General features: G+C 32.1%; 1 protein-coding gene across 5 annotated transcripts in view; it reads left to right on the top strand.

Annotated features, from left to right (window-relative positions):
- Positions 1-13378, top strand: part of LCORL (ligand dependent nuclear receptor corepressor like) — a gene marked incomplete at both ends in the record, with an annotated part of 166069 nt that overhangs the window by 41997 nt on the left and 110694 nt on the right. For all 5 annotated transcript variants that reach the window (XM_082653190.1, XM_082653191.1, XM_082653187.1 and 2 more), the window contains one exon: positions 8096-8161. In XM_082653190.1, the coding sequence (XP_082509316.1) occupies positions 8096-8161 (66 nt within the window). The remainder of the gene's footprint in view (positions 1-8095; positions 8162-13378) is intronic.

Consider the following 13378-nt stretch of genomic DNA (forward strand, 5'->3'; position numbering starts at 1 on the left):
CAAACTAGGCACTGCAGAAGAAAAGATCAGTGAATTGAAACATAGCAACAGAAAAAACCGAAAATACAGAACAGGTAGAAAAAGAACTAGGGAAAAAAGTAAACTGTGCATTAGTGATTTTTGGAACAATATCAAGTGGTCTAACAATATAGAATTGGAATCCAGAACAAAAAGAGGCCATACAAAAAATATTGGGAGAAATAATTGCCATGAGTTTTCCAAATTTGATAACAACTGTAACCCTGCAGAGATCCAGGTAGCTCAACTTATTTATCCCAAGTAGAATATACACATAGAAAGCCACCCAGAGCACATAATAATCAAATTGCGCAAAGTCAGTAATAAAGAGGAAATTTTGAAAGCAGCCAGAGAAAAAGACACATTACTACAGAGGAACGAAGATGAGAAGGACTGCAGACAGTCAGGAACTTTGCAAACCGTTAGACAATGGAATGATATCTTTAAAGTGCTGGCGTCAAAAGCTGTCAACCTAGAATTCTATACCTAACAAAATGTTTTTTTTTAAGTGAAGACAGAATGATTTTTTTTTCCAGATAAACAATAGCTGAAAGAATTCATTGCTAGCTAACCTTTAGTACAAAAAATATTGAAGGAAGTTCTTTAGACATAAGATCTACACAAAGGAAAAAAAGCTTACAGAGATTGTAAATATGTACATAAATATAAGAGAGACATTCTCCTGTTTAAAATTTCTTTAAAATAATTTCTCTTTTAAAGTAAAAGTAATATATTGTGGGATTTATAACAGACGTGGATGTAAAATGTATAACCGTGGCACCGAGAATGGGGGTGGAGCATGGATATATACTGCTCCTATCATTGTCTGTTAAGTCATATTATAATATTTGAAGGTAGACTGAAAAGCTAAAATGAACATTATAAATCCTATAGTAGCAAGCACTAAAAAACTAAAAAGAGGTTGAGCTAATAATAGCGAATAGTGGAAATAAAATAGAGTATTAAAAAATCCTTATTCAATCCAAAAGAATATTGTGGGAGGTGATAGTTGGGGGAAGTAACATATAACAGATGGAATAAATAGAAAACAAATAACAAGATGGCAGATATAAACCCAACCGTATTGATAACTACATTAGATATTAATCATCTAAACACTTCAATTAAAAAGCAGATATTTACACTGTATTGAAATATTAACTGTATGTTTTCCACAAGAAACTCAATTTAAATATAAAGACATAGGTTAAAAATTAAAGGATGGAAAAAGATATATAGTTGACCCTTGAACAACAAGCAGGTTAGGGATGTCGTCCCTCCACACAGTTGAAAATCTGCCTATAACTTGTAGTCGGCCTTCCATATTTATGGTTCCTCTATATCTGTGGTTTGCATCTGTGGGTTTAACCACCCACAGATCGTGTAGCACTATAGTATTAACTATTGGAAAAAATCCACGTGTGAGTGAACCCACACAGTTCAAACCCATGTTCGTCAGACGTCAACTGTATAAAAAAAATGCTAATCATAAGAAAGTGCTGTGTCTGATGTAACATCAGACACAGTAGACTTCAGGCCAAAGGATAAGACTTTAGAACAGGGATAAAGGGGAGCATTTTTTAATGATGATGAAATCAATTCGCAAAGGAGACAATATAAAAAATATATATGCACCTAATATCGTAGATTCAAAATACATGAAGCAAAAACTGACAGAACTTAAAGGAGAAAGATAAGACAGAAGACCAATAGAACTATAGAAGACTTAAAGAACACTTTGTCAGCTAGGCCTAAGTGACATTTATAGTACACTCCACCCAATAACTGCAAATACACATTCTTTTCAAGTATACATGCAATATTCACCAACATAGTACATCATGTGCCACCTGTAAATCAAATCTCAATAAATTTAAAGTGATTGTAATCTAACAAAGCATGTTTTATGGTCACAAGGAATTCAGTTGGGATTCAGTAACAGACTTCTGGAAAATTCCCAAATATTTGGAAGATAAACAGCACATTTATAACCTGGGCACATAACAATGCATCATAAGGAAAATTACAAACATTTTGAACTGAATGAAAAGACAATTTATCAGAATTTATGAGATGGAGCTAAAGTAGTGAATAGGGAGAAATTTATAGCTTTAAATGCTTTTACTAGAAAAGGACAGAGGTCACATATCAATGTTCTAAGCTTTCACCTTAAAAACTTAGAAAAATAAGTGCAAATGAAACAAAAAATAATTATAAGGAAGAATATAATAAAGGTAGGACAGATATAAAAACCATAGAAAAGGATGAACAATAAAATTATTTAAACCACAGTGGTATTTTGAAAAGATCAATAAAATGGCTAAAAGTTTGGCCAGAGAGATCAATAAAAAAGTAGAGGAGATAATTAAACTGCTATGAGAATGAAAGAGGGCTATCACTGCAGATTGTATAGACATTAAAAGGGTAGTAGGAAAATCTTTTGAACAACTTTATGCAAATAAATACTATAACTTATACAAATTGCATAGCATAACCCTGTTACCATAACAAAATAGACGTTTCAATAGAAAGGATGCTTAAAATCATTAGTCATCAAGAAATTGCAAATTACAACCACTATTATATACCCATACATGTTCCTTACAGTGGCTAAAGTTAGAAAGATTGACAGTGCTAAGTGCTGTATGTTGGTAAGGATGTGGTGCAACTGAATCTCTCACATTTTACTGGTGGGAATGTAAAAGAGTACAGCCATTTTGCAGAACCGCTGTACAATTCCTTAAAATATTAACAGCAAATCAGAACAATCTTACCACTCAGCCCAGCAATAACACTCTTATTTATTCAAGAGAAATGATAACATATATTCACAAAGACTTTTAAACAACTCAAATGTCCATCAACATGAGACTTAATAAACAACTTGCCCTATATCCGTATAAGGAATACACCTCAGAAATTAAAAGCACTGTTGATACCTGCAACAGCATGGATAAATCTCATTAACAGGTGGCTGAGCAAAAGAAGCTAGACACAAAACAATATATGCTCTGATTCCATTTATATGCAACTATAGAAAAGATAAGTCTAATTTATAATGACAGAAAATAGATTAGTGTTTCTTTGGGCTTTGAGTTGTTCCAGGAAATTTACTTATATGGCACAAAGATACTATTTGAGTTGATAGAAATATTCTGTGCTTGATTATGTTCTTAGTTAAATGAAAATATGCATTTGTCAAAATTTAGTGAACTTTATTTTAAAATGGGTACATAGTATTGTATGACAATTTTATCTCTATAAAACTGACTTAAAAAAATCACAGGGTGTGTTTGTCAGCTGATTGTGCAATAGAGGGAATTTGTGAAGTGGAATATATATGGTAGAAGAAATTAAATGCAGTTAAGAAAAAAGAAAGAAATGTAAAATATAGGAGAGAGAGCAGCATGAAGTATGTTATGAGAACAGCTTAAGTACTTTTGATCAGAGTCTTAGGAAGGGTGTTAACAGCAACACATATTCACTAAAGGCGGTACTTTAGGCAGAAGCAAAGTATTCCTAGATGAATGCTCTGAGATATAATAAGTAATGAAGAGCAGAGACAGTGGTAAATATGTGTGCAAACATAAAACAACATAGTGTTTAGTGAAGTATATAGAGCAATAGCATAAATAGGAAGGAGGTCTAAGTCCTAGAAGGATGGGTAAAGATTTTGATTAATGTTAGACCTATATCCTAATTTCTGGGATAACCTCAAAAAGAATAGAAAGAGGGCATAATTATCATATTGATAGAGGAAAAACAAAATTAAGCAATAAATATTCAGTGAATTCCAAAGTTTGCAAGAAAGGTGAAAAATAGAAGCTTGATACAAATAGAACAAAAACAGATAAGGAATTTAAACCCAAATATAAACTCTTAAATTTAAATTACTAAATTTTGACAAAATGTAGTGTTTTAGAAAAAGAGATTCCATATTATTTAATAATACAGAAAGGTTGTAAGGAAATAATTGAAAAAGACATTATGGAAACAATAACAAAAAGTGTTTTATAGGTGTGTAACAAAAGACCATATAGCTGAATGCAAAAATCATTGCTAGAAATAAAAAGGTTCACTTTGTAATTATATGAAGTTCTATTCACCAGGATGATATAACAATTATAAAATTATAAGCACTTAATAATGTAGCCTCAAAAACTTATAAAGCAAAATTTCAAAGAAGTAAAAAAGAGAAATAGACAAAGTCACAATTTCATAGAAGATTTTGCTTACTTTTCTCAACAATTGATAGAAAAAACAGACATTGAAAAAACAAAAGTGTAAAATTGCATCCAGCAATTTTAGAGTATGTATTCTTTTCAAGCATATGCAGAGAATTTTCAAAAATTGTGTATTGACCATAAAGACAGTCTCAGAAAATTTCAAGATTGAAATCATGTTGGGTACTTTCTTTTACTACAGTGTAATTAAGTTAGAAATCTATTAAAAGGATAGACTATCCATATATATTTGGAAATTAAGAAATACACTTCTAAAAACTGTGAACAGGAAAAGAAGACATAATGAAAATTAGGGAATATTTCGACTGAATGATGAGAAAATATGACTGGAATGCAGCTTATTAGATGGAAATCAGTAACTTTAAATGCATATATTAGAAAAGAAGAAAGGCTGAAAGTTAATGAGCTCTTCCATTTCAGGAAGAAAAAATAAGAGCAGAATAAAATAGAGGGCAGGAAGAAATAAAAGCAGGGACAGGAATTAATGGATAAGAAAACAGACATACAATAGAGAAGATCAAGGAATCAAAAAAGAATTCTTTTTAAATCTAAAAAAAAAGAGAGGGAGAGAAACTTTTAATGGCTCGACTAAGAAAAAAGAGAAATCATAAATAACTGAAGTATGGAATGAAAAGCAAAAAGGACATGACTGCTGATATTGTTGACATTAGATAGATAAAAACATACAAGGAAATGTTTTATGCAAATAAATTAGAAAATATAGTTGAAATGGGCAAGTTCCCAGAAAACTATGACTAACATAAGAAATAGAATACATGAATAATCCTTTAACAGTTAAATAAATTTGATCAGTAATAGGCACTTCAGAAAGACTTTATTTCCATTTGGCATCCCTGGCATGTTCTTTTAAAATGTTCAAGCAAGGCATCCTACATTTCCTAATATTTTCCCAGAGAATAGAAAAAGAAAGGACATTGCCACTCATTTTATGAGGGTAGCATAACGTTGATATAAAAACTTGATCAAATACAAAGGAAATTTACAGACCAGTCTCATTACTGAACATAGATGCCGAAATTTGAAAGGACTAATCAAGATAAGGAACCCAGCAAATATGTCTCATGATAATGTTGGGTTTTCCCAGGAATGGAAGAGGTCTGGTTTAATATTCAATGTAATTCACTGTATCACTATATTCAGAGATTTAAGAAAGAAAAATGACATAGTTATTTCAATGAATTCAAAATAAATTTGGTACTCAGCCTTAAAAAAAAAGAAAGAAATGTTGCCGTTTGTGACAATGTGGATGGACCTGGAAGGTATTATGCTTTGTGAAGTAAGTCAGACAGAGAAAGACAAATACTGTATGTTTTCACTTATAAATAAAATCTAAAAAATAAAATAAATGAATACAACAAAACAGAAACAGACTTACAGAGAACAAACTAGTAGTTACCAGAGGGAAGATGGGTGGGAGGATGAGCAAAATGTGTGAAGGGGATTGAGAGGTACAAACTACTAGGTCTGAAATAAGCTACAAGGTTGTAATCTACAGCACAGGAAATATAGTCAATATTTTATAATAGCTTTGTATGGAGTATAGTCTATAAAAATATTGAATTATTGTGTTGTACACCTGAAATGCAATATTGTAAATCAAATATAAATAAACTGATTGATTTGGTAAAATTCAATATCTTTGCATGGCAGGAAAACACCCCTAGCAAGCTAGACATAGAATGAACTTCCTTAATGTGATAAGCAGTATTTCTCTTAAAGAATACAGCAAACATATTTAATGATGAAACTTGGAATGTGTTCCCATTTAGATTGGATGTGTCAAGGATGCTCACTCTGACCACCAATTTTCAACATCATAATTGAGGTCCTAGCTAAGCCAATAAGGCAAGAGCAAGAAAAAAGAAAGCAATAAGGATTAGAAAGGAACAAAACTACCATTATCTATAGATGATATATTTGTATATGTAGAACATTTCCAGATAAATTATAATTACAAAGTTTAGCGATGTTGTTAGATAACAGAGTCAATATACAAACATCAATTGTGTTTCTATATGCCTACAAGAAATAAAACTTTTAACTAAGGATATCATTTACAATAGCACCAACACTATGCAATATGAATAAATCTTAACAGGCTGTATGTAAGACCTTGGTCTTATCTAGTGAACAGTTGAGGAACCCAGTAGAAAAATGTAAGTCTCTGTTTGCTTTCTTTTCAGGCTTAAATCTAGGAAATATACACTGTTTAAATTCAGTATGCTTACCCCGGGGTGGGGGGCGCTATGCATTTTGTCCAAAATACCACAGAATAACATCCTAAAATAGTTGTTTGCAGTATTATTTTTGGAGTAAATTGATCACATCAAAATAGAATATCTTGGTAATAGAGATTTGGGGCTTGTTCAGTCTGAGTCTTTATCTAATAGTAAGTCTTTTCTGTAGCATTCTTGAAAGCATCCTCTGGTGGGAGTTAATTCACTTTTCTGCCTGAAATTTCCACTCATGGGAACTAGTACTGAATCATTTCACAGAGATTTTTTTAAGTACATATTTACCAAGTACCATGAGAGCTACCTTTACTTTGTCAAATTTAGGACATCATCAGTTGTAAGATGCATCATTTCTTCATGTTCTACTAAATAAAAAAGTCACTTTTCGACTGACACACCATTGATTTTAACATGCATCTTGAGTATAGAGGTTTTTAAACGTTTTTAAAAGCAGTTTATGATTTATAAAACATTTCTACAGAAATATTTCTCGTGTTTTACAGTTTAGAAATATTACTGAGAAAATCTGTCTTTAATTTTTCAGGTCTATCATGCTTCCTTTCGTTTTCTTCCTTCATAATTTAAGCATCCCTAAATTAGTTCCTTTTTTTGGTTTTCCATTTATTTTGCCATCCTGGTCATTTTCCAGGATGCCTTGTAGTTTATCAGTAACCTGCTTAATACTGAATATGATGCAAACTTCAAAAAGAAAATTGTAAAATCTTAATATTAGTTTATCCACAAAGTAGAATACTCAGTTCATGAACTAGAGTTTTGTTAATAAGATTTTCAGTAATTTTTTTCCTTAAAACAAGGCAAAATTGTTGTGTTTTAATTTTTACAAGCAGGTTTAAATTTTATATATCATACTTTTCACAGCAAAAATTTCTCCCCATTGACACTTATTTACTCGTTTTTAAAATTGAGGTTAAAGATGCTACTTTTTTTAAAGTTAACATTTTTTGTAACCAGTATAAACAGGATTGTAATACATGTCTCTTCTAATTATTCTTTTCATCTCTACAAATCATTGCAAAACAAATCTGCTGGGCTTCCCTGGTGGCGCAGTGGTTGAGAGTCTGCCTGCCGATGCAGGGGACACGGGTTCGTGCCCCGGTCTGGGAAGATCCCACATGCCGCGGAGCGGCTAAGCCCGTGAGCCATGGCCACTGAGCCTGCGCATCCAGAGCTTGTGCCCCGCAACGGGAGAGGCCACAACAGTGAGAGGCCCGCGTACTGCAAAAAAAAAAAACACAAAAAAACAAATCTGCTCATTATTTTAACCTGGGACTATTTCTAAATGACGAGGTGTTTACTTGTTTTAGAAGTGAATATTTACATTTGAATATTTACATTTTTTTTTTTATAATCATGTAATTCCTGGTAGTCATTGTGTGACTTCTTGCTGTGTTGTATATATTGCCTAGTTCAACTTAATTCATCTAAAGGAAAAAATGACACCTCATAGTATGTTAAATTTATAATTATCTGATTCATATAGAATTTATGGCTTTTGATTATTGTAAAATTAAGCTTTTTTAGTAGTTAATATACTTTTCTGTCTTTAATTAAACACAGGTTTTGAGAGTATTTTAGAAGGGCTTTATGGACCACGGCTACGAAGAGACCTCAGTTTATTTGAAGGTAATGTTTCTTTAAATTTTATTTAAAAATTTTAATCTTCTGTCCATTTTACAAATGAAAAATGGTTGTTCTATACTAACTTTGTATTAAAATGAATTTGTGATCTCATTTAATTAGAAAATATTTTTAAATAAGTAAATAAAATGATCTAAATATTATTTCTATTACATAATGTAATAATGATAATTACAAAATTTAAAACAAAATTTCTATTATTACATTATTATATAATCTTTAAAAAACTTTTAGTACATTGATCAAAGTAGAAAACAAAGCTTGTTTTTGGCTTAATGGTAAAATTTAATTTTTGTTATTTTAAACATTATGTGCCCTGACTTATTCTTAAAGAGGCCTTAAAAAGGTTCAGTTAAATAAATATCTCCTGTTGCTTATGATATAGGCAGCCTGGAACTCAGATTGTCATTCTGAGATACGCCGCCATGTGTGTTCAGAGTTTTAATACTATTTGTTATTTCTTATGGCCTCCTCTTCCAAACACTCTAGCATAAATCCTGGTGGAAGATTTTGATCTATGCTATAATTGCTATAATATAGTTTAGTTTTTTTATTACTTGCTTGGAAATGTAGAGCACTAGGAGAGAACATTTTTGTAAACATTTGAAATTTTATAGTACAGCTCATTCACAAAATGGGCAGTGCTAGTATAGATTTTCTACTTTGATTTTGGTACAATTATTTCTGAATCTCGTACCTGTTCAATTTTATATGCTAATAACTCTTTTAGCTTCTATTCTTCTCTGGTACTTTCCATTCTACAAAGACCCAAGGTATCTTGTATAAATAAATCTTTTGAGTTGAGGCAATCAAAAGTTTTCTACTTATTCTTTTTTTTTTTAATTAATGTTGAGCAGGATAATTGAGTTATGAACCATAGAGCTGGTATCTATGAAAGATCATTTGTGCCAACCACCCACGTTCAGTCAGATAAATGATATCCATGCAGAACATGACTTTTAGGATGGAGACTCTAAAACGTGCCTTATTCTAGTGTATTATCATTCTTATGGCTAAGAGCTTTCTCTTTTATCTCTTAACTGTACTCATTTTTCGTTTTATCGTAGTTTAACACTGCATTAAATATTTTTACCTGATATATTTATAAACACTACTAATTGTAGTTTCACCTATTTTTCTGAGCATGTAAATGAAGAAAGGAAAAATCCGAAGAAACAAGAATTTAACCTGTGCTTGATATTTCTTCACCCTTTCTTTTTAAACCTGCTGTCCTCATTCAGATCAGAAGTCAGCATTATACTTAATTGCCTTCTGATAACCCAAGTTGCAACTTGTAACTCTAAGCGTCTTGCTTCCCTCACTGTCATTTATTTATTTATGTAGTTATGTGTGTATATATTTATGTCTTCGGAAATTAGTTTATTACATAAAGGGCAGAATGTCCTAATGAAATAAATTCTTGTATTTTATATTTAGACTAGTATTTCCTTAGCATACAAGTAACACATGTTCATTTTTGGAAATTAGAGAATACAAATAAATCAGAAAGAAAAAAATTACTCCTAGTTCTATGACCCACAGATAACCTTCACCATTTTTATATAAATTTAAAATATATGTTTAGATGTATTTATTCTTTTATTAAAGTAGTACATACTGTATATACAGTGTATATAGTTTTTTGTGCCTACTGATTTTGTTCACTGGTGTATCATTTGGGTATATAAAGTTCTGGATCATCATTCTTAATGGCAGCACAGTATTACATTGTAGATCTATGGTAATTAATTTAATTAATTTAATACCCTGTTGCTTATACCTCATTCCATTTATTCTTTTAATTCTGATAGATCTTGTACCTTATATCCTCTTTTGTTCTTTTTTTGGTGGGAGGATTTACAAAATTAGCTAAGCTTTTGGTGGGAGGATTTACAAAATTAGCTAAGCTTTGGAACTTAGCTTCTTCTCACACATAGGCACATATTGATGTTGCCCTTTTTCACCCCAGACGTTCTAACTTTTCTCCAGGTTTCTTAGGTAAATTCTTCCTCCTTTTCTTTGCTCTTTTGAATTAAAAAAAAAAGGTTTCTAATCAAAGTTTCAGGCTTAAGAGGGATAATATTAATTGTAGTAATAAATCTGTATCTGTGCAAAGATAAAGACAGCCATACATTTTGAAGGAAGGTTACAACAGAGCTATCAAAGTGTAGAGCCTTTGAAAAGGCATATAGAAGCTATCCATTATAGACATCTCCAGCTTTTTTCTTATCCTCTTCTTAAATAAGTGTGCTTTCTTTGTTATCATTGTTTAAAATGGTTAAATATTTAGATGTTAGGACTACCAAGTGTAGGTATTTCTCATTATACAAATCTGTATGCAAGAATCACATAGGTGAGTGTATGTTTCTAGATAAATCATTGGAAATCTGAACCCTTGTTACTCACTTTCCAAAACTCAGGAACTAGATGAATTGGCTAGCCAAGGGATCCTTGTATATTACTCTAAATTATTTTTATTATAAAATTAAATGCATAGTATTTTTATTTTATAATACATTTAAGTTAAATAGACTGCATTGCCAATCTGCTACTGCTTCTGTGGAAAAATGTACTCTAAAATTCATAGTGCTACCTTGAAAGTCAACTTTGCCATACAGTGTGTTTTTAATTTTAAGGCTTTTTATCTTCTGTATTAGTGTTTTGAGAAGTTTATATTTTAATTCTTGAAATCTATTCAGAGTCACCTCCAGATTGAATGGTTTTGAAAGCTTTTGAGTGTTGCTAATTTTTAATTTGTTGGAAACAAAAGCTTTCTGTCTTCTTTGATCTGTTCTTAGGACTTTTTGTCCTTTTGAGGAAAACATAACTATTATTTCTTTTTGGAGTAAAGTCTCCAAAGAAACTTTGAATGTCATCAATTTTTATGTACTCCTTGAAAAGTTCCCCATACCCTATGCCTCTCTTCTACCAACCCAGAATTCACTTTTCCTGCTATCACATGACTTTTAAGCAGAAATTCACTCTTGTTTTCTGCTTTAGTCAATCCTTTCTCATGTCTTATTGGGGAACCAGTTTCTTTCATTTGTAGGATTGTCTGATTTACTTGCCCTGACTATGGATATTTACAAAATATGAAAAGAGTACAGTAGGCAGGCATAAAGTGGCTGATAGATCCTTATTGGTTTTTCCCTAGCTCTGTCCACATTTCAAAAAGAAATTATATCAGAGGTATGCAAGCGATTGCATCGTGGCCAAATCCAGCTCACTGACTGTTTTTGAATGGCCTGTGAGCTAAGAATGGTTTTTATGTTTTTAAATAGTTGAAAAAAATCAAAAGAAGATTTAATATTTTGTGGCTTGTGAAAACTATATGAAGTCCATATTTAATGCCCGATTAGTACAGTTTTATTGGAAACAGCCCCTCTTATTTGTTGACATATTGTCTATGGCTACTTTTGTCCTTCAACAGTAGAGTTGAATGGTTGTGACAGAGACCATATATCCTGCAAAACCTAAAATATTTGCTCTCTGGCTGTTTATATTATAGTAAAGGTTTGCTAATCCCTGACTTATACCACTGACCAACATTTAATATTTTTGGCTTAATATCCTTTTTTTCCCCCAACTGTTAACACTATGATGATGGAGCAAACAAAACTACTTTTTAATAAGATTTATTGGATGACATATTTTGAATGCTTATTTTGTGTTAGGAACTGTGATGAGCAATGAGGAAAGAAAAATGAATAGGTAGTATCTCTTCCTACTAGGAACCCATACCCTAGTATTAACTAAAAAATGAGTAGCTTTCTAATATGAATTGATGCTTATTTATATTAAAACCAGAGAATCTAATACTATTTTATAGTTAGTTATATAAGTTATATTAGCTTTCCTCAATGTGTACACAGAGACTTATCCAAGTGTACAGGCATACCTCAGAGGTATTGCAGGTTCAGTTCCAGACCACTGCAATAAAGAGAATAATGCAATAGAGTGAGTCACATGAATTTTTGGTTTCCCAGTGCATATAAATTTTTTGGTTTCTACAGTTATGTTTACACTATACCGTAGTCTATTAAGTGTGTAATAATAGCATTATGCTAAAAAACAATGTATGTACCTTAAGTTAAAAAAGACTTTATTGCTAAAAAATGCTAACCGTCACTTGAGCCTTTGGCAAGTTGTAATTGTTTTGCTGGTGGAGGGTCTTGCATTGATGTTTATGGCTGCTGACTCATCAGGGTGTTGGTTGCTGAAGATTAGGATGGCTGTGGTGATTTCTTAAAATAAGACAACAATGAAGTCTGCCACACTGATTGACTCTTCCTTTCACAAACAATTTGTAGCATTCAGTGCTATTTGGTAGCATATTACCCACAGTAGAACTTCTTTCACAATTGGAGTCAGTCCTCTCAAAACCTGCCATTGTTTTATCAACTAATTTTATGTGATATTCTAAATCCTTTGTTGTCATTTCAACAGTCTTCCCAGCATCTTACCAGGAGTAGATTCTATCTCAGGAAACCACATTCTTTGCTCATCCATAAGAAGCAACTCCTCATCCTTTGAAGTTTTATCATGAGTTTGTAATGATTCAGTCACATTTTCAGGCTCCACTTCTAATTCCAGTTCTCTTGCTATTTCCATCACATCTGCAGTTACCTCCTCCACTGAAGTCCGGAGCCCTTCAAAGTCATCCATGAGGGTTGGAATCAGCTGCTTCAAAACTCCTGTTAATGTTGGTATTTTGACCTCTTCCCATGAATCATGGATGTTCTTCATGGCATCTAGAATGGTGGATCCTTTCCAGAAGGTTTTCAGTTTACTTTGCCCAGATCCATCAGAGGAATCACTATGTATGGCAACTATAACCTTATGAAATGTTTTTCTTAATGATTCCTGGTCAGTGGGCTGCAGAGTGGATACTGTGTTGGCAGGCATGAAAACAACATGAATCTTGTTGTACATCTCCATCAGAGCTCTTAGGTGATCAGGTGCATTATCAACAAGCAGTCACATTCACATTTTGAAAGGAATTTTTTTTTCTGAGCAGTAGGTCTCAACAGTGAGCTTAAAATATTCAGTAAACCATGTTGTCAACAGATGTGCTGTCATCCAGGCTTTGTTGTCCCATTCATAGAGCACAGGTAATGTGGTAAATGAGGACTTTTGGAATGGTAAATGAGCATTGGCTTCAACTTCAAGTTGTCAGCTGCATTAGCCCCTAACAAGAGAGTC

The sequence above is a fragment of the Grampus griseus genome (assembly GCF_964374135.1).
Source record: "Grampus griseus genome assembly, chromosome: 4".
Lineage (NCBI taxonomy): Eukaryota > Metazoa > Chordata > Mammalia > Artiodactyla > Delphinidae > Grampus > Grampus griseus.